The sequence below is a fragment of the Brienomyrus brachyistius genome, chromosome 25 (genome assembly GCF_023856365.1).
Source record: "Brienomyrus brachyistius isolate T26 chromosome 25, BBRACH_0.4, whole genome shotgun sequence".
NCBI classification, from domain to species: Eukaryota; Metazoa; Chordata; class Actinopteri; order Osteoglossiformes; family Mormyridae; genus Brienomyrus; species Brienomyrus brachyistius.
The window spans coordinates 1,970,102-1,991,589 of NC_064557.1; the positions used below are offsets into that span (position 1 = coordinate 1,970,102).

The 21,488-nt window shown below is 47.8% G+C and overlaps 3 protein-coding genes across 5 annotated transcripts in view; 2 read left to right on the forward strand and 1 right to left on the reverse strand.

Annotated features, from left to right (window-relative positions):
- LOC125720548 (DENN domain-containing protein 4C-like) overlaps positions 1-8,559 on the forward strand; it is a 34,635-nt gene extending 26,076 nt beyond the window's left edge. Inside the window, exons 21-33 of one of the 2 annotated variants that reach the window (XM_048996077.1) lie at positions 586-711; positions 848-997; positions 1,157-2,247; positions 2,373-2,562; positions 2,754-2,860; positions 3,123-3,298; positions 3,458-3,610; positions 4,673-4,838; positions 5,223-5,471; positions 5,640-5,757; positions 6,030-6,183; positions 6,275-6,339; positions 6,444-8,559. In XM_048996077.1, coding sequence (XP_048852034.1) covers positions 586-711; positions 848-997; positions 1,157-2,247; positions 2,373-2,562; positions 2,754-2,860; positions 3,123-3,298; positions 3,458-3,610; positions 4,673-4,838; positions 5,223-5,471; positions 5,640-5,757; positions 6,030-6,183; positions 6,275-6,339; positions 6,444-6,580 — 2,882 coding nt within the window. In that variant the 3' untranslated portion in view covers positions 6,581-8,559. The remainder of the gene's footprint in view (positions 1-585; positions 712-847; positions 998-1,156; positions 2,248-2,372; positions 2,563-2,753; positions 2,861-3,122; positions 3,299-3,457; positions 3,611-4,672; positions 4,839-5,222; positions 5,472-5,639; positions 5,758-6,029; positions 6,184-6,274; positions 6,340-6,443) is intronic. The other variant, XM_048996078.1, reaches the window with a different exon arrangement.
- A 235-nt stretch (positions 8,560-8,794) lies between these two features.
- Positions 8,795-12,711, reverse strand: LOC125720584 (40S ribosomal protein S6-like). The gene is made up of 6 exons (XM_048996164.1): positions 12,595-12,711; positions 11,849-11,980; positions 11,479-11,689; positions 10,483-10,629; positions 9,540-9,697; positions 8,795-8,946 (listed from the first exon to the last, which is right to left on the reverse strand). The coding sequence occupies exons 1-6, from the start codon at positions 12,598-12,600 to the stop codon at positions 8,851-8,853; spliced, it is 750 nt and encodes a 249-aa protein (XP_048852121.1). The 5' UTR covers positions 12,601-12,711; the 3' UTR covers positions 8,795-8,850.
- A 124-nt stretch (positions 12,712-12,835) lies between these two features.
- LOC125720579 (alkaline ceramidase 2-like) lies at positions 12,836-19,966 on the forward strand. 2 transcript variants are annotated; one of them, XM_048996156.1, is made up of 6 exons: positions 12,836-13,864; positions 14,284-14,341; positions 15,355-15,496; positions 16,668-16,805; positions 18,136-18,273; positions 19,019-19,966. In XM_048996156.1, exons 1-6 carry the CDS (start codon positions 13,757-13,759, stop codon positions 19,203-19,205), a joined length of 771 nt encoding a protein of 256 aa, XP_048852113.1. In that variant the 5' UTR covers positions 12,836-13,756; the 3' UTR covers positions 19,206-19,966. The 2 variants fall into 2 exon arrangements, with proteins under 2 accessions (XP_048852113.1, XP_048852112.1); XM_048996155.1 differs by having other exon boundaries at positions 13,043-13,864; positions 14,227-14,341.
- The last annotated feature ends 1,522 nt before the right edge of the window (positions 19,967-21,488 follow it).

Consider the following 21,488-nt stretch of genomic DNA (forward strand, 5'->3'; position numbering starts at 1 on the left):
CATGTCACTGCTTCAGAAGAGTCTCTCCTGCCCTTGGTCACCAGAGCTTTTCAAAATAACTTTTGTGAACATGGACTGTTTGATGGTGTTTTATGATGTTCCATAAAAAGGGCCAGCTGGACTGCAGGGGAGCGGAGTGTTGTGCCCACGTCTCCCTTCTCATCCGTGGCAGCGTTTCTCAGTCCGGTCCCTGGGGATCCTCAGACGGTCCATGTTTTCGCTCCCTCCCAGACAGTCCAAATTTTTGCCAAACCTGAACATAAACGTGGACCGTCTAGAAGTCCCTGAGCACGGGGTTGGGAAACACTGATTTAGATGAGGTTGGGGGGGGGGGGGGGGGGGGGAGTCTCTGTACTGTGTAAGGCTTGGCTTTGGCATGGGGGGTCAATCCACCAGGCAGCTGTGTGTGTGTGTGTGTGTGTGTGTGTGTGTGTGTGTGTGTGTGTGTGTGTGTGTGTGTGTGTGTGTGTGTGTGTGGTGCACTTTCATCTAGCTTCTTCAGTATATGAAAGACGGAGAGACCTGTGGCTGCTCTGGCCGGCTCGATGGTACTCAAGACAGCTGTGCCGTTCTCTGCCCTCGCAGGTGGCCAGTCAGACCAGGGATACGGGTCAAAGGACGAGCTGCACCAGGAAGTGCTGGATGTTCTCGGCCTCCCTGCTCTGCTGTCCTGCTCTGAGCAGCCCGGCAAAATAAAAGCCCCACACACAGGTAATAGAACATGCTAACATGATGATCACAAGGGATGGGATGGTTACGAGCTGGAGATGAGGTTGTCTTGGCAGCAGAGGGCGCTGTGGAGCTGCAACGCTGAGGCTTTGTGTTTGAATGCCTGGGTAATTGCCAGGTATTGATGACCCTGCAGGGGAGTCCGTCGAGGGAACGGGGGACAGTGCCGTGAACGACGCCAGCTCAGTAGGCGTACCATCGCCAGGGCCAAGCATCGTCAGATTGTCCACAGGGAGTTTTGACGGCAGCGTGGCAAGAGGGTCCAGCGGTAAGAGATTCAAATGCCATTTATTCTCACTGTGTTTTCAGGAAGGCGCAGACTTCCCCTGAATATTCACGCTCAGCTTTAACCGCCTTCTGCAGAGATGCCGATGAATCACCGATCCGGCGAGACTTCCGCTCTCTGATATCTTGCTTTGTCCACTAGGCGTCGATGGAGGAAAGCTGTTCACCTTCCGGAGTCCGAGTGAGGAAGTGGCCCTGCCTGATGTGGCCGGGGCCCTCGTGCTGGGGGGCGGGAGCAGGAAGGCGAGCTCCCAGCTTCAGCGGCAGCGGGCCTTCTCGGAACGGAGCTGCAGCTTCAGCGTGGAGAGCCGTGCGGGCATGCTGCTTAAAAAGGGCAGCCTGGAAAAGAGTGTGGACCAGATGGTGACGGAAATGGGCGCCGACGCCAAGATCCTGGCTGCTGCCCTCTCTGGGAATAAGACCCCACCTGCCGAAACCGTGGACCTCTCAGAGAAGGGCCTGAGGCGCTCCCACAGTCAGCAGTTGGGTGAGGATGCAGTGTTTCCAGAAGTCCAGGAGCTGGCTGAGTCAACTGGCCTGCTAGTTGATATAGCTCAGGAGACCCCTGTGGCCAAGACGGATCCTGAGGTGGTGAGGAAGAAGGAAGTGAGACATGGGATCCTTTCCAAGAGGAACAGCTCCCACTCGCGAGTGGTGGAGAGGGAGGATGTGGAGACGGGCGCTGACCCGCTGTCCATAATGGCCACGGAGAAGGAGGACAGCCTGTCGGTGCAGAGCGAGGAGCCTATAGCCTCGGTGGCGTCACGTAGACTGGCAGATGAGATTGAGATGTACATGAACCTCAAGAGTCCCCTGGGAACCAAGTCCTCCAGTATGGAGTTCCACCAGGGGGCGGCCAAGGAGGTTCCAGCAGACACTGCTGCGCAGAACAAATCTATAGAGAGAAGGTCCAGTCTTCCTGCTGATCCTGTTAAGCAGCCTGGGGCGGACAGTGTGACTCCAAAGCGCAGCCCAGCTGTTGCCCGTTCAAAAACATTCATGGCAAAGCCCAAGAACCAGAACCAACGGTCATCCTCCCTGTCGGCACTGGTCCGCTCCTCCCCACACGGATCGCTGGGCTCCGTGATCAACTCCATATCTGCCCTCAAGATGGACAGCTTGCTCTCTGCACACAAGTTAGACACATTCAAGTCGGGCATGAAGCAGGCCGCCAACGTGGCCAGCAAAGTGTGGGGGGCAGTATCCTCGGTCTACAATTTCTCTGACGACGAGGTGAGTCCAGTGGAGCCGGTAGATCCATCCGGTGACGGTCAGAAAAGCTGAAGTCGCACGCTAAAGTGAACGTTTACTGGGAACCGGTGGCAAGCGATACATGACAAGGGTTTCCACTCTCCTAGGACGATCATCCACAGGGCGATGGTTGCTTCCCTGCCAGGCTGGACGAGAACCTGCTAGAGGAGAGTGGGCGGGACGGCCTGGGCCCAAGGGCTCTTATGCCAGGCCTGACGTCCAGCGAGCTGACTCAGAGCAGGACCAGCCTGAACAGTACCAGCAGCAGTGATACTACGAGAGTCTCACACTCAGCCTGTAAGCCTCGCATACACGCGTTTATAAACTGGAGCAGGTGATCCATTGCCATGGACTCCTGAGTGATTGGTGCATCCATTAATTATCCATGAACACACAGACCACAAGCAAGTGCCAGGTTACCATGTGATGTGCATAACCTGTGAGTTAATGTATGCAGATGTTTAGTTAGTGTTGCTTTAATTACACAGACCTGACTCCAGGGAAACCAGTGAGGGGCTCGGAGTTTGAGAAGCTAGAGCAGGGCTCTTCTCATCATGCCAGCTCCTCTAGTATCTACCAGAACTGTGCCCTTGAGGTGAGACTACTGCCCCCTACTGCTTGGAGGACTTGCACACATCTTCATAACCCCCTGATTCCCATTGGCAGCTATAAATCACTATTCTTATTGCTATATAAAGAATGAATGCACAAGACGGTGTTAGTGAAATTTTGTTATGTTAAAAGGTAGCAATTCTTGGGAAAATGGTTAATTTTGGCAAAACGTGCCTTTTAGAAGAGCATCTGTTTTTGAGGTGAGGTCCAGTGAAGTCTGGTTGGTGTACGGTGCTCCCTGGCAGGTGCTGATGTCCAGCTGCTCAAAGTGCCATTCCTGCGAGGCTCTGGTCTATGATGAGGAGATCATGGCTGGATGGACAGCAGACGACTCCAACCTAAACACCACCTGTCCCTTCTGCAAGACCACCTTCCTGCCCCTCCTCTGTGTGGAGTTCAGGGACCTCCGTGGGACCTCCAGGTGAGCTTGACCAGCAGGAACAGGGCGGACCTTCACTCTGGTAGACATCCAGCCTAGATGCTAATCACCCGTTGACCTGGTTCGTGGACGAGGGACGCCCCAAAAGCCATGTAATGTGTTCATACTGATGTCTGCCTTGACCTGTACTTCCCACCCTAGCTTTCTGCTGAAGCCCAGCACGTCAGGAGACAGCATCAACAGCAGCAGCAATGTGCCCTCATCCTCCCTGTCCACGGAAGCCAGCAGAGACCCTACAGACCTCATCAGCTTCGATGAAGACCCAGGAGGGAAGCCCACAGATGTCCATGAGAGGTAGGGAGATTACTGTTAGATCAGCTGGGAATGAATGCATTGTCAACCAGTTGTGGCACTAAGGGAGTATTGCCTTGGGCAGCTTTTCCACCGCACCAGGTACCAGACTATTGGTACTTCAAGAAAGTACCAAAAGTATGGTACTTCAAGCTCTTCGTTTTCCACTGGCATAAAAGCTGTCATTGGTGCTGAATGACATCCCAAACTATTTTGTACTGAATTCGAAGAATGGCTATAGTAGGACTGGATGACGTGCAATATTAATGCCAACATCGCATGTTATGCGCATCCAGTTCTTACATCATTAGTCAGCTAGATTAAGATCAGGCTCTTTCTTACCTTCGACTGTCCACAGACATTATAGCGTGCATTCGCTACTTTTTTTAACTGTCTTGGGAAAAATAACTTAACAGTATCGCAATTTTAATGATGATTTTCCTTTTCAGGGTTATCTAATTTCATGTTTAAAAATCTGTTACCTCCGCTGCTTCTGCATGAGCACTGCATGCGATCCCCAAGACAGTCATACTCATTTTCATCCTTGCTGTGTAAATCACTCCTAGACGGGTTTGTGGGAAATTTATGGAACTTATTTACTTCATAAATACCCCAATATTTATTACAACAAAATAATACCGTGCTGTCATAGTTTATTACACAAAATACTTTTAATTCTTGTCCTGCCATCCTGATCTTGTATCTGTTATCCTAACTAGATTGCCATTTAAGTTTGCATCCGATATCATTACTTTTTTTACGTTATTGTTTTCTTGTTTTTCAAGACGGCGGATATTTTGTGTTTCAGAGGCAGTATATTTGCATAACCAATCGCCAGAAAGCGTTTCCATCCCATCCCAGTACCCAGTACCAAAAACATATACCAGTTGGTTTGGCGCTTTAAGTATTGGTACTTGACCAGAAGTCAGTAGAGAAGAGAAGGTGGTGGTGAAACGTCCTTAGAGGTTTTAGTGTAGTGACTTACTGTTCAAAATGAGTAGATCTTTCAAGGGTAAGGCTCCTGGTCTAGGAGGTGTCGCATGATCACGTGTTTCCCCCAAGCAGCTCGGGGTCCGGGGATGTACGTGTGGATCTCCCTGAGGGGAAAAGGAGCACCTCCCTAACCCGCAGCAACAGTGTGAGCGGACCCTTGCAGAACCTGGAGCTGAGCCAGCAACCATCCCATGGAGTCTCTACCAACAGCCTGCCTAGCAGTTTGCAAGAGGCGTCGGTGAGCGCTGGTCCTCCACTTACCCAGTCATGGTGGCCTGAATCTCTGGTGTTTGTTATTACTGATGTTAAGAGTGGAGGTATTTACGTATTTGAAATTTTCGGCCCGAATCTGTACTGAACTCGCACCGAATTGCCTGAATTCATCTGTTTGTCTAATTGCTGGGGCAGGAGCTTGAGGTAAGCCAAGTATGCATGGTGTATACCAGGAGAACAGTTGCACTAGATGGTGCTCTGTTCAAGAACAAAAAAAAGGCTCAAAGCATGCCCCGCAGCAAACCAAGAGCACCATCTTGTGGGGTCGAAAAATATAGCAAATGGTTCACGAAGCTTCATTTGGCCGCCACTACAGAACAGCAGTGTAAACGTTTTCTGTGCTTCCCAGGATTCAATGGGGCAGAAAAGGCCCAACCCGCTCCCAGTATCGGTGCCCTACCTCAGTCCGCTGGTGCTGCGCAAAGAGCTGGAGTCGCTGCTGGAGAATGAGGGGGACCAGGTCATCTACACACACAAATTCCTCAGCCAGCACCCCATCATCTTCTGGAACTTGGTGTGGTACTTTCGCCGGTTAGACCTACCCAGCAACCTGCCAGGCCTGATCATAACTTCGGAGCACTGCAACAACGGCGTGCAGGTCAGGAGTCTCTCAGTGGTTCTGATGCACCCCCTAGTGGTAGGGGAGGTTCATTGCACTTGATGGAGACCCCATTTTTTCAAAATGCTTTTTCTTGTACTAATATTATTCATTCCCCCATACTCCTTCTTTGAACAGCATGTCCTCTATTTCTTTGCCTCCCTACAGCTGCCTCTGACATCCCTGTCCCAGGACAGCAAGCATGTGTATGTCCAGCTTCTGTGGGACAATATCAACCTGCACCAGGATCCCACCGAGCCGCTCTACCAGCTGTGGAGGATGCTCCGTAAGTCCCTGAAACCTGCCCAGCTCTCCGAAGCACCGATTCCCCTGAACATCCTGGTCCACACGGTGGTCATTCTCTTTGCCCACCCCCACCCCCCCCCCCCCCATCCTCACCCTGAGTTCAAAGTCTAGCAGCATCCAACTTTTTACAGTCGATTCAAAGACGAATAGCTAGAAAAGTCACGCTCTCCGGCCAACATGTAGTTCCTTAACCACCACCTGCTGGCAGTAGAATGCAGTGTGTAACCATGGTTTGGGTTCTGTCCGTGGCAGTGAGGATGAAGGCCCAACTGAGCCCCACGGACTACCAGGAGACCAGGTCCCTGCTGAACAGCATTGTCAAGAGCATCCAGTGCAACAATGTGTCTACACCCATCGACCTGCTCCTGCAGGAGGTGAAGAAGCACCCAGAGGTCAAGCGGCAGAGGTTAGCGTTCGTCTAGGTCATTTGTCAAAAGAGAAGGCGCTTCTGTACTTTAATGAAGAAAGATGTGATGAGTGTCTTTGTTGCCGAACAGGAGTATATACAGGGAGATCTTATTCCTGGCGCTGGTGGCTCTCGGACCAGAGTATATCGACATCGGTGAGTGTTGCTTTTGTTTTCTGTTTTTCTGCGCATCCGTCGGCATGAAACGCTTAAGACTGATGTATCCCTTCCTGATGCTCCATCTTCATCCACCCTCACAGAGGCCTTTGACCGCGAGTACAAGAAGGCCTTCGATGAGCTCAGCCCTGAGAAGTTGAAGGCCCTCGCCCCGATAGACCAGCCTCCCGTCAACAGTGTGCAGTGGTGCCTAAAGTGTTTTGGCTCACTGGTTATCTGAGAGCGCCCCCTGCTGGACGCCAGTTAGGGCAGGGATGGCAGCGGGCCAACCTAACCGGCATCAAGGTGGCAGATTGGGAAAGAAAAATGGAAATCTGCCTTGTCCTCCAAAGATGGTACTTTATAAATTGTATCAGTTGGCTTTGGTGGCCCTGCCTCACTTACCTGCCTTAAGTTATTACATCATCTGTATTTTTGTATAGATATATCGAGCCCTCACTCTTTGGCAGCGATGCCGAGTTTCTATACTTCAGATGCTTAATGTATATTGTTATGCACAGTATAAGCTCTGTACTTTCTCCTAGAATGGGCTCTTCTCTCTAATCCTACTTGTGGTTAAACGGGGTCTGCTTTTAGACTCACGACAACGTTACACGTGAGCAGAGCGCTATCTCGCGTCCTCTTTTGGGTAATGCACGTTAAATCTGTGTGTGTGAGTAGACGCGCATACTTGTGTGCGTATGAATTTCCTGATTGTTCCCTTCTGAGCCCCCCTCCCAACACACGTTTACCCATCAAGGTTGCCTTGGGGACCTCAGCTTCTGCCCTGTGACTGTCTCTACAGATGAAGTCTCTTAAGAGGCCGTAAGTAACACTCACGCTTCCAAGGGTCCACGGGCTCTGGTTATTTGATGGAGTAGAGCTGGCCAGGCATGTAGGCTATTTTTATACTGCTCTGTATATATGAACACATAGGTCCAGGAGAAAAGGGACCATTATACCCGTCTGATGTTACGAACCTCCATGGGGTTAAAGAGTTTCTGCTAAGCTTAGCCTGGGAGAGGCATGACCTTGGTCTGTAGGCTGTGAGTACAGTTTAACCCATGTGGGATTTGGAATGTTGGGAATACCTCCCTCTTCCTGTAGGCCATGGCTCCCCCACCCTGAACTATGATCAGTGTTCAGCTGGGGGTGGCCATTGCGGTAAAGGGGGGGATCTGGGCCTGTTGTGTAAATGGTCATTAATAGTTTGAGGAACACCCCCCTCCCCGGCATTGTGAATGTCCTCATAAGCACTGTTAGGAAATGCTAACATCAACTTTAGCACCTGTAGCAGAGTGCCGACTGCCCCCCTCCCCCAGGAAAAAATGTGCTACTTTTCAATTTCTAGATGTTTAAATTAAAAAAATCGGGGGAAACGCCTTTGTAAAGTTTGTTCGTAGTAGAGCTAATTTATGGCTGTGGCAACTAAAATGCTACGACTAACAAAGCTCAAGTTTTAATTCTTGTATTTTATGCAGTTTTGGTATATATATGGGGGTAAAGAACACATCTAGCAAAAGCCTGTAGAGCTTAGGACCTGAAATGACCAGTAAACACCTTATAGTACCAGCAAACTAGAAGTAGGGAGAATAATGAATGAATTAACAGGGCCACTAAACAGATTTCCTGCAGAACACATGAGTTCAAACCAAGAAAAATGGTTCATGGACCTTAGTACAGCCACCAACCCCCACATTAAGCCAAATGCATTAACAAGGTCACCTACCTTTTTTTTTTTGGAGCAACTAATCAACTTAAGAGTAATAGGGACCACAAACGCACATGTGTGTGTGGATGAGATGCAAGACTGTGAAGCTTCAGTACATAAATCACTGCCACCACATCCGATGTTCCTCAGTTTAAACAGTCTGTGCATTTGATTGAAAGTGACCTGACCTGCTCTAGAAGGACCAGCTTCTGTTGGATGTTAATGTCTGTCAAAGGGTAAGACCTGGACCAATTTTAATGCTCACAATTGCACATTCCAGTCTGTACGAGACCCGACGTGACTCACGGATGGGCTGTCAGTGACTAAAGATGAAAGCAGTTCTTACCGTCCTGCTCGATTGTGGTCAGATCTGTATATTTCGGTGTTTCGCTCCTGCTATGAAGTGTTGTGAATGTGCATTACCCTTCCCATATGTCGTGTTCTGTTTGTCCTTATGTTTAATATGTATACAGCCATCAACAGACTAATAAATGAGCCTCTGAGCTGAAGCTGTCCCCCTTCATTTGTTGACATGCACACTGTAGGGAACCCAGAGGAAAATTCACCTTAATGAGCCATAACTTATCAGTCAGCTGACTGCCCTCATGGGAGTTTCTTATACAAACAAGAGGGCAGAACAGAAAAACGACTGGCGCACACACAACCAGATTGGTCGTACCCACTTCCTCTATAATCCGATTGGCCGCAGGACGATCATAGGAATAAGATTCAAAGACCGGACAATGTGTTTGAGTGCCACTTTTAATGGAGGAGTTTACACAGTAAAAAGTCTGTCAGACTCATTTCTGGCTGGACTCTGACTTGGAGGTGGAGGCCCGCAGAGAGGAGAGTCGACGGCGCTTGGCAATCTGCTCCTGCTTCTTCTCCTTGGCTTCCTGCAAGTGAGATGCAGCGCTTTACCACTGACTGCCAGTAGAGGGAGCCTCTAATCAGCAAGATAGCATTTTAACCAGGCCCTGCAGCACAGGACGGCTTCTATACACTAAAAGTAAGGGATTTCTCCAACCAAGTGGACTGGGTGGAGAACTTGGCTAAGAAATTCCAATTTCTGCTACCATTGAGGATGGAAAAACCCAGAATATAAAACTCGGAAAACTAGAAGAATTATCCTGTCGTATATAAAGTCCCAGTAACTATTTTTGGGGGGGGGGGGGGGGGGGGGAGCTTGGGAGAGCAATGCAGTTCAACCAGCCATGGTGCAGCGGTCAGGTCGCATCTGGTGAGCAGCTCCGCAGTTCCTGTGGCACACACTGTCCCACCTTAGAGGCTACGGATCAGCCAGGAAGGGTCTACTCGTGTGCGGGGGGTGGGGGACGAGGTCAGTTTAACAGATGAGCAGATCGGTGTCTTTCTCACCAGATGGGGGCGCTCTGCCTCAGTGCCGGTCACCCCACTTGAAGCCACACTACAACCACCCCCCCACCCGAGAAAGCCAAGCGACGGCGAAGGGTCCACAGGACCCGCCCACCTTGGTCCTCTTGGCCAGCAGCTTGGCGTAGTCGGCTGCCTCCTCCTTGTTCTTCAGCGTGCGCTTCCTCTTCAGGGCGATGCGCTGGCGCTTGTGCTGCAGCACGCGGGGCGTCACCAGGCGCTGGATTTTGGGGGCCTTGGTCCGCGGCTTCTTGCCTGGACAGACAGAGGGCCAAGCACTTTAACCCACCAAAAGGCAGTGAACACGATCACCGCTTTAATAGCCGAGAAACAGAAATAACCAGCAGGCTTCTTGTATTTCATCAAATACTCTCCTCCCCCAAAATAACCCTTAATATATGATTTAAAGTACAGGCTTCCATTTAAACACAGTCCAAATGCTACAATGTTACTGGACAATAAAATGTTTAATAAAAATGCACCACTACTCATGTTAAACTTACACATCGCAATACTAAAGATCCACACAGAAACAATGCAAGATTTAAGAGCAGCTCTTCAGCCAATAACACGTCCTGGCAGACTGTGCCCTTTGAATGTGGGCAGTGGTGACTTAATGGTTAGGGAAACATACTTGTAATTGAAAGATTGCTGGTTTGAATCCCTGACCAGCAAAGCACCACTGAGGTACCTTGAGCAAGGTACTGCCCCCCCGGGGGCTGAATTAGCTGCCCCCGTTATGTCATGACACCACATATGACTTAAATGCAGAGAACACATTTCATTGTTGCGCACTGCGGTGCTGTGGTGTGTCAACACTAATCACCAAACTCTGAATTCCCTGTAACTGTAAGCGGGGTAAGTCTTGGGAGAGCAAGGCAGTTTCAACCAGCCATGGTGCAGCGGTCAGGTCGCATCTGGTGAGCAGCTCCACAGTTCCTATCGCACACACTGTCCCACCTTAGAGGCTACGGATCAGCCAGGAAGGGTCTACTCGTGTGCGGGTGACAGACACACCGGCATTTTCTGCGCTGACTCACCTTCCTTCGTGAGGGGTCTCCGCACCACATACTTCCTGACGTCGTCCTCCTTGGACAGGTTAAAGAGTTTGCGGATCTTGCTTGCTCTCTTGGGACCCAGGCGTCGGGGGACGGTGCTGTCGGTCAGGCCGGGGATGTCCTTCTCACCTGGGACGCATGCGGACAGTCATCCAGAGGCTCGGCCGGCCGGCCCACACACACACACACACACACACACACACACACACACACACACACACACACACACACACACACACACACACACACACACACACACACACACACACACACACACACACACACAGAAAAGCTAATGCCTCCCTGATGACCCTCCTGCAGGTCTACGGAGGGACCCTGTATTTTAAGACACTTGACATTATCCTGAAGTTTCTTCAGTCAGGTAGGCTGGCTTAAGAACTTGGCTTGGGAGTTGCACTGATGCAAGGCGGCGATTAAGCCGGAATTTAAAAAACTCCGAAAACTATTAGACTCATTCCTGTTACAGGTGAAGTCCCAGTGACTTTGGGAGAGCAAGGCAGTTTCAACCAGCCATGGTGCAGCGGTCAGGTCGCATCTGGTGAGCAGCTCCGCAGTTCCTGTCGCACACACTGTCCCACCTTAGAGGCTACGGATCAGCCAGGAAGGGTCTACTCGTGTGCGGGTGGGGGGGGATCATGGCTATAAATAGCGTTCGACCTAAACCGCACAGCGAACCTCCCCCCGACTGCGGTAAGATTAGTACATTCCAGTGTTTTGCTCCTGCTATGGAGGGTTGGAAATGTGCACTACCCCTCTGCCCCCCCCCCCCCCCCCCCAAAAAAAAAACAGTTCAACTTGGGGACCCTGAGCAGTCCAGATTATTGCTCCAAGAATCAAGAACAAACCATCAAAAGTACCAAACACCTGGTACAAAGACCTTCTGGCAGCCAGGGATTAGGTTGAGAGGCACTGCATTAGCCAAACGAGCGAACCGAATGGACAAATTACGGAACGCACCTTTTCTGACGATGACCAAGTTGAGCACGCTGAGGTTGGCGTCGACGATGCAGCCGCGCACGGACTTGCGCTTGCGCTCGCCGGTCCGACGGGGGCGGTAGCACGAGTGGCCCTTGCTGAGCAGCAGGCGCACGCGCCCGTGGGTCAGCACGCCTTGTTTCATGGGGAAGCCCTGCTTGTCGTTGCCACCGCTGATTCGCACCACATAGCCCTGGAACCCAACAACAGCACATCTGGCGGTGAAAACCAAAACCCATCACAAAGATAACTGCATAACGAAGAATCACGTGTGCAAAGCAACAGTTCAATTATTTACGCCCTCCGGTGACAGAGGAACGGACTGAGAGAGAACCATCCCCTCACACCTCACCTTCCACTCGTCTCCCAGAGTGTCGGCAGCCACCTCAGTGGCCATGCGCTTCTCGTAAAAGATGCGCAGCTTACGATCATCGTCGACCTCGATCAGCTTCTGGCAGCCAGTGGCCGGGAAAGAGATGTTGAGCTGGAAGAGCCAGGGACAACCGACACGTTAATACTGCACAGACCAGTTGGGCAACATCAGTATTAAACCGCAGAAACCAACCCCATACAGTAATACCACAAGGATCCGGGAGAGAACATTTACCTGCCGGCATTTCGGTACCAGCTGCCCGGTAGATATGGTAAAGACATTTCAGCTTAAGTGTAATGCATCGCCATTTGCTCATCCATAAACTCATCTACCGTTTAGTTTTCTAGTTCCGGGCATCGAGATAAACCATTCGGGAGCAAACTGCCTAATTTAGCCAACTCCTCGGACAGTTTATTCTTGAAGCCCTACGATACAAGGCACTGCTGTTCAGGTTAACATTTGAAAGTGCTTGAAAGCGCACAAAATTCCCCACTCACATGTCTCCGTGAGCGGCGGCAGCCATGTTGGCCGATTACACACTAACTACTTCACGCACACAAAAAAAGATCGACCACCATCGGTCCGCTTGAAAAGCCTAAATGACTACGCAAATAAGGCAGTCACGTTGCTGACATTGTGAACTTAGATAAGAGACAGGCATTTTAAGTTTCGAAAAAGAAAGACGTACTGTGAAATAAGGTAAAAGACATATCCAGTCCCCTCACCTTCATGCTGAGAAACTGGCACGACACGGGTCCGCCGCCGAACAGAGGCCGAGGTTCCGCTCCGAGATCTCACGTCACGCGCTGTGTTATCGCGATACTTCACCAACAGCGTTTCTTGCTATTACTTGGAATTTTCAAATTAATGAAATTCATTTTGCGAACGGGGCGTCCTATAGTTACACTTTTTCATGTTATTTTAAGTACGAGTTTAAACCACTATAAAACCTTAACTATAATTATTAGAAGCCATATTTTTTTGGTAAAGGATAATAGTTTATGAGCGACAAATATTACAACAGGTGAACGTAACAGGGATGAAAGTTAAAACATATGTTAAAAGCCAAATTTTGAATGATGTTGGAATTATCAATCAATCTAGTACGTCATAATCTTTCATGGTAGAGATAAGGCTCACTTTATCTCAAATTCAAGTAATGCTTTGTAAATAAAAATATTATATCAAATTATAGTTCCAAGGGACTATCCATCCACCCATCCATCATATAAACTGTATTTTTTTCGGCTGTAACGTCCTTGGACGGGATGTAAGTCCATCGAAGGTCGCACGTACACGAGCTTTTCACATAAAGATATGATTCTTGTGTTTTTCCCCCTTTGGATAAATAGATCGCCTTAGACCTATACTTATGCCCATAAAAGCCGCATATCCACGTCAACCTTTACTTTACGATACACTTAGCCTTTCCAAACATAATCAGGCGATTCCTAAATAAAGCAATAAACTAAATAATTAAATCGGCACCGGAGAATAAAGATTAACATTTTCATTACATTTTATTAACAAGTACCGGTGATATCAATATCTATTTATTATAATTACGAAACGGGGCATGCAAGGATTTTTGTTTCAGCAAATAAAACTAACGCATGTTGCTGTGTACTCTGCGAGCCAGAAGAGGCGGTAACAATTTGAGTCTGATCTTACTGAGAGACCGAAGACTCCCTGCCGGACAAGATCGGATTTTCTACAACGGGTAATATCCAGTGCGACCATAGCACAATAACATTTGACAGCACGATACGGGCTGCCCAGCGTTGTGCACGTTCACTTGGGTTATATTTTACGTCCTTTTTGGTCATCACCTGTCTTTCCGACTGGTGACTGCTGTGAATACAAATCCACACTACGAAGTTCAAAGACATGAGCAGCCCGATGCTTTGGGATCACCTGCAAGCTGGCAGTTCTGAAGTGGACTGGTGTGAGGGCAATTACATGATTTACTCGGGCATCGCGGAGTTTTACAACACGGTTTGTATGCTTATCACCTTACCTTTTCGAATATGCATCATATATTGATCATATAACGATGTGGTGTCACATAGTTTTTTAATTCATTTTTTTAGGTCAATGCATTTCGTTGTACAAGTGCATTTATTATTTCATGAAATTAAAATGAATGTCAAATTAATCCAGTGGTATTGTAAGTCGTTTTTTGTATTATTATAAATATCTATACTGATAGCAAAAGTCAGTCTAGGCAACCATGCACTCCAGTATAACACTGGAAAACAAGCCAACCAGTTTGTCCTGTTTTCCACTGTTTACATTTTAAGCTAAAATCTTTGTTTATTGCTTTTCAATTTATTAATTTGGCATTTATATCATTTCAGATCAGCAACATACTGTTTTTTATTTTGCCCCCTATATTAATGTGCTTATTCCGTCAGTATGCCGCACATTTCAACAGCGGAATATATCTAATATGGACTCTTCTGGTGGTGGTTGGTAAGTTGACTTATAAGAATAATGTTATTCGGTATAAACCTTTGAGAAGCGGCAGGGTTGCGTTGTGACCTGTTGCTGACATCCAGAGCAAAGCTCTACAAAACAGGGGCAGGGATTTCGGTCAAAATTCATGTTGTTAGTCACTGAGCTGTCAAAGTGTGGTATCGCAGAGTGACGGAGGCTGGGGCAGGAACTGGAATGAAATACAACACCGCCTAGACACTCTTTCTTTTACTGACTTTCCAGCTGCCTTGGCCTTATGCCCCTTGTGCTGTTTATCCATAATTTGCTCTTTCACAACTCCACAAATCCCCCCCCCCCCCTTAGCGCAAGTTCTGTAGGTCAGTATTTTGAGTCATTCTTCGGAAAGGTGAAACAACGAATTCTGGTCAGTTTTTTTTTGCCGATTGGTGGTTTGCGTAGTATCCTCACAGGAGACACCCACTAGCTCAGGGCGACTCTTGTAATGCAGTACTTTCATTCATGCGAGGAAACTCTTGGGTTCATCAGCTTCTGGTCCATTCACAATGGCTGCAGTATCTTGCTCACTGTTTGACGTCTTGCTTCATGGGAAGATAATCACAGGACTCCAGGCTCCAATGACGCCCCTTGACAGATGTGCAGTAGTGCATGGGCAGCTCTGATAACGCCCATGCTGCTTGATAAACTTTCAGTAAACCTCTGGGAAGCATTACTGCACTAGAGCTCTACAAAGTCATGACCCTCGGCCTGCTTCATTTCTCTGAGAATCTGCTTGGTCACACGGCCCTCTGTTTCACAAGATATTAACATGTGTTCGTGGAAACAGTTACTCAGTTTTGCTTGTTCCAGAATATGTGCCCATTACACTTTTGATCTTCTTGGATTAGAAAGTCTGGTGAAAAGGCTTGATTTGTTTGTTTTTTTTTTAATTGTTTAAACCTTGGTCTAAAATACCAAAATAGACAGCTGTAAGTGTTTATACTTATTGTTTAATGACTCACCTGGTCATGCTTGGGTTGTGTCACCCAAAGGTATCGGATCTACATATTTCCATGCGACCCTCAGCTTCCTTGGGCAAATGCTGGATGAGCTGGCCATCCTCTGGGTGCTCATGTGCGGAATCGCCATGTGGTTCCCAAAGAGATACTTGCCAAAGGTCTTCCGCAGGGACAGGTGAGCCAATGGCGCGTTGCTACATCATGGTGCTAGCATTGTGTCGCTAGCACTGCGTTGCTTGTGTGGCTGATTCACGGTGTAGGGTTAATAGCGGGGTGTGATAGCGATGGGGTGCTAAGGTCCCAGATAAGACTTATAATGAGCCTGATGGGTCACATGGGTGGCATGATTCCCATCATTCACATCTGGCATGTAACTACACTGTGGGAGCAGAAGGTGCCATGTTTTCCTCCTCAAGTCTGACTCAATCGGAATGATACTTGGAATGGGAACTGGCTGCCAGCTGAATAGGACCCAAAGGACTGCCAAGTCCTTTGTTATCACTGTTTACAGTGCAAATTCCATGGCATGTTTCAAAACATGTTTTGACGCCCATCACTTTTACATTATCTGTAGTCTGATGTGAATTACAAAACTAGACACTTCCTCTCAGGTTTTTTGATTATAGTGTTTGATGATGTCATAGTGGGGCGGCATGGTGGTGCAGTGGTTAGCACTGTTGCCTCACACCTCTGGGACCCGGGTTCGAATCTCCGCCTGGGTCACATGTGTGTGGAGTTTGCATGTTCTCCCCATGTCGTCGTGGGGTTTCCTCCGGGTACTCCGGTTTCCCCCCACAGTCCAAAAACATGCTGAAGCTAATCGGAGTTGCTAAATTGCCCATAGGTGTGCATGTGAGAGTGAATGGTGTGTGCGTGTGCCCTGTGATGGGCTGGCCCCCCATCCTGGGTTGTTCCCAGCCTCGTGCCCATTGCTTCCGGGATAGGCTCCGGACCCCCCGCGACCCAATAGGATAAGCGGTTTGGGAAATGGATGGATGGATGATGTCATAGTCCCATGAAGCTATAGTGTTTTTCAAAACAAATTCACAGGAGCTCCAGTGATTAATGCAGTGTAGGGCATAAATGAGGTTAGACTATTATAAAAGCTCGGGTAACTGTACCAGCCAAATAGTCTTCTGTAGATGGTGAATGGGTCAGATTTTCTGCAGTGGTCGTAATGTTGGAGTTACCTGTTACATGCTTTCGTGTCCAGCAAATTTGTTCATGAGGGATTGTAGCCGTTTTCCTGTGTGGAGGCCTGATATCCTTCACAGTTTGTGATCACCATCCCCTTATTGGCTTTGATATCCTCTTCATGGGACTCACGGCATCCTTCTCCCCCGCAGATCGAGGTTCAAATTGGTCATTGCTGTCCTCTCAGGGGTCTCCACCGGCCTGGCTTTCATCAAGCCCACCATCAACTCCTTCTCCCTGATGGTCTTCGGCATACCCTGCACTGTCCTGCTCTTTGCTGAGCTCAAGAGGTGGGGATCACAGCGGTCACGAAGGGAGTCTTCACAGGAGCTGAAAAACAGTTAGCATGCTATAGTTACTCCCAGACAAGCTGGAGCTGGGATCTTGTGGCTGAAACCCTACCTCTATCCCGGCTCTAACAAGACAGGAAAAGCTCAGGATGTGGGTGTGGTCTGTGAAGCCTTTCCTCCTTGAATTGCTGGTGAAAGAATTGTTTTTCTTCGTCTCCTCTCAGCGTCCTACACATCTTCAGCCACAGGGAGCGCTGTTGCTTTACTTTGTCGGTTATTTATGGATAATATCCAGCTGTGCTTAACCACGCGTCCTAATCAAGCTTGGCTTTCAATCAGTGATTCCTGCTGTCTGTTGTGGCCTGTGGGTCCTGCTCACACAGATGTGAGAAGCACTTGAGAATGTGTGGATGTGTTTAGGCTGAGTGGGAGAAGCTAGGCTGAGCTCTTGTGTTGTAGGCCTGGCTTAAGTTAAGCAGTGCTTCATGGAAGCCTCCCTACAGCATTTACCCAGATGAAGTTGGGAGGAAGAGGAAGGGCTAAGAATAGCCGGGTAATAATGGCTCAGGTTGACCATTTGCTGTATTTTTTGATCCCACTGGTGGTCTTGGATTTCTTTAGGGTATGTTTTGAGCCCATCTCTGAACAGAAAGCGCCATCTAGTGGGGACAGAAAATACAGCAAGTGGTCCATAAAGCCTTGTTTTAGCCATCATTAGAAACAAGATCAGTATTAATCCTGCTATGTAATATATCCACAAATGGATCTTGAGGTTTTTGCTGGCCTACCTCAATTCACCTCATGCCCTCCCTTTCACCACCTTCCTCTGTTCTCATATCACAGCTTGTTTTCTCCCCCCCCCCCCCCGCTCTGCAGACTTCCTGTGCTCTTCCTCGGCCTCCGGCCGGCCAGCCAGCTTCCTACAGCAGCTCAGAGCTGAACACTAACCTGCAGATGTGAGCATGTGCATTGGGGGGTGGGGGGGTGTGTTTCTGCCGATCCAATAGTCAAACCCAGGAATCAAGAAGTCAGTGATGTAAACGTCAGGGATCGAACTGGCTCCACTGATACACCTGTCAGCTGTGGTCTCATGTCTCCATGCTGACATTCTGCAGTTCCCGGTTGTTTCATGCTTCTGTGTGGTCCCAGTTTGCAAAGCAATCCAAATTCCATTGACTTTTGCTGAATAATGGTGGTTTGTTGCCTACGTATTAGCTTACATATTAATACATTAATGACTGTGCATGTATTGGCTTCCGTATAACAGGGGATATATTTGTAGAGACTCAAAGTTTCCAGCTGTCCTTCCCCCTGCCTTCTTCTCCCCCAGGTGTGACAACCCACGGGTCTTCAAGCTGGGACTGATCGCTGCCCTGTGGTGGACCCTGGGCATCCTCTGCTGGATCAGTGACTGGATCTTCTGTGAGATATGGTCCTCTGTGAACTTTCCGTACCTGCACTGTGTGTGGTAGGTGACCAGGGGAAGTGTCCTGAGTGTCCGCCATGGCTGTAAACATTGATTTCCTGTCGTTACAGGAATATTTAGCTTCCTATTGGTGAGCTGGAGTCTATAGCATTGCCACAGTTATTTAGCGTGTGGGGGATCAATAAACTCAGATTTACACACACACACATTTTATCTTATTTATCTTATTCTGTTATAGTGCTTCAGAATGCAGATTATGCTACAGATAAATTACATAGCTCCAGTCGCCAGAAGTTACCAGAGATCTTGCTACTAAAGTTTCACTTTTTTCAGCTGTCCCAAACCCTCCCTGGCACTTAAGCCAGCAACCTAATCCACTAAGCCGCACCATTAAGCACAGTTCCATGTGCAGACAAGTGAGGTGTTTCTCAATACCAACAACAAGAAGATCATACTTGTGGCCTTGGCAAGACCAGACTTGCTAAATTGCCTCCCAAGAACAAAACCTGGGGTGCAATGAATCATGGGATTGGTCTTGTTTGGTGAGGATGCAACTGATGTATCCTTGATACTTGGGGTGGGGCAAAGAATGACATGAGGGGAATTTTACCTCTCTGTACTTCTGCTCTTAGTATTGGAACTGGTCTTCGGCAATTGAACATGATGTAAAACAGGTACAGGAGAACACAAGTATGGTCAGGGATGTTGAGAAACATCCACGATCTTGCAGAAGTGGCGGTGAGGGCCGGATGTCTGAGCTGCTGCCTCACGTCCCTCTCTCTCGCAGGCACGTCCTTATCTGCCTGGCCTCCTACCTGGGCTGCGTGTGCTTCGCCTATCTCGACGCCGCCACTGAGGCCCCTGAACGGGGCCCCGTCATCATGTTCTGGCCCAGTGAGAGGTGGGCCTTCATCGGGGTGCCCTATGTCGCCCTCCTCTGTGTCCACAAAAAAAGCTTGATAAAGGTGACATAACCTGGGAAGGGTGATCGCCTGCCAAACTGCTATTTCCTAGATGACTTTTAATAAGAAAGAAGCCTTGTCTGGAATTCATGATGGTCTCACAGTGTGAGAGGCATACCAGACCGTGTGACACAGGAATGAGGGGATCCAGACAACACAAAATACAAACCCAAAGCCCTTTCGTCAGATACAAGGGAATTCAACCACCTGCTGGTTCTTAGACACACTTAGGGTAATTTAAACAAGTCCCAGAACAAGGGACAGGTCACTCTCATGAACCCTCAAACACTCAGGTGATAAGCCCCGCCCCCACACGGCTGCAGTCTTGACACATGTCTGAATAGCACATAAATGGTCAAAAGCCTGTTTTTTGGGACACTCTAGCAAAGCAACACACTGGCAGAAAAGCTCTAAGACCAACTTCCAGGCATGAGATTAGGTTTGATGAAGTCAAACAGCTCATGTCGCGGGGTGGGGGGGGGGTACACAGCAGGCTACTCAATGCTGATTTATTCTTCTACGTAGAATCCACAAAGTAGGTAGAAGTGTCCCTGCTGTAGCCCATGCAGTAGCCTGATGCACGAACCTCCAGAAATGTAACTACAGGCTTCAGTCTACAGTGTAAGGAAAACTGCTATGTGGCTACCTGTGGTTTTATGGACTAAGAGCAAACACACTCACTTATAATGAAGACAATTTCATTAAACTGTTTATAATTAGATGATAAATATTCTGTATTTCTACACAATAAAGATTAAATGTATACAAAATGTTCATTTTCATTATTGAAATGACCTGAAGCAACTTATCCCTGGTCATCTAGTACATGTAGACTCTGTCCTCTTGCACATCTGTGACTCGCTGCTTCAGTGTGTCAAACACGTCCATGTGCCACTAGGAACAGCCTAAGCCCTTCATTGTTCCAAGAAGCTTCAGGACACAGCGCTAGCGTTTCCTCTGCTCAGTCAGCCTGAAGAAACCGCTTTCGGTTTTGCTTTGGAACGCGGCACCTATGCAGCCGAACAATACGTTCAGGGTGAGAGAAGTCGCTTTTGATGGTGTATGAACATCTGGAAGGAACACCTGCACTGTAGATAAGTATCTGAGGTAGCCTACCTCAGAAGGTTTCGCTTGCAGTTAGAAAATATCAACTAAGCATTGACACGCAGTAAAGTTTACTGTAAAGAAACTCTATATGACCACTGGAAAGACTATTACACTGTCATCTATGGGAAGGGCAACCCCCAATTTTAACCCCGTTCCAAATTGAAATATCATCTAGTTGTCAGACACAAAACACAAGAAACACAAAAGGCTCATCTTTTAAAAAAATAAAGTCGTCATTCACAATGGATAGAATTAATGGATACTTTAACAAGTAATATATTAGAGTGATATAACAATCTGATTACCTGCACATGCATGTTATGATATGAAATCAGAAAGGAGCATGGTTTGGAGTTGATTATATAATTATCACTTAATTTCTTAAGTAAATGTTCCAGGCCAATGTCATGGACATTTTGAAAACCACCAATAATTGTCTGAATAGTACATTCAAGCAATAATAATTTAGTCTGTTGTTTTAGTTAAAAAGAGTGTAATGTTCTGTAAAAAGAGATTTTCATCAATAGAATAGACGTCTTCTGAATCATCAAAACTGCTAGGCTCTGGAACAGCTGACCGATCCTGACTCTATAACTACAGGTCATCCAAGAAAACAGCCTTTCTAGATGTTCCACATCATCGTTTCTGCGTTTCCTGGAAACGTGGGATGCAAAACAGCAACCTACCAAAGACTCGATAGCACATTTTTTAAATGGACAACGAATTTCCAGTCCCTGTCGAAAGTGACGCATAAAAGTGCTTAAAATTTCACATTTTCACATATTAATTTGTGAATTAATATGTCCTTGACCATTCAGGCGCTCCACACTGATGCACATAATTAGATGTGTTTTACGGTGCAGACGGTATTAGACAGACGGGCACGCAGACTGAATTTACAGTGCAACATTTTGGATAAAGAGCTTTAAAAATTTGAATTCAAATAATCGATCATTAAACGTGAACGGTGCGTCTATTAATGGATATACAGCAGTTACTGCGGGCGCTTACCGAAACACCAGCATGCAATGTGACTTCTAGTAAAATTACAGCAAAATAATGTTACAAAAAATATAAAATTTTTATTAAAAAAAAATACATGTTTAACAGTCATAGTTCAGCCTATATTTCTCCTCTATTGGTCCTTGAATGCCACTGTCCTCTTTTCCACAAATGTTGTCATTCCGT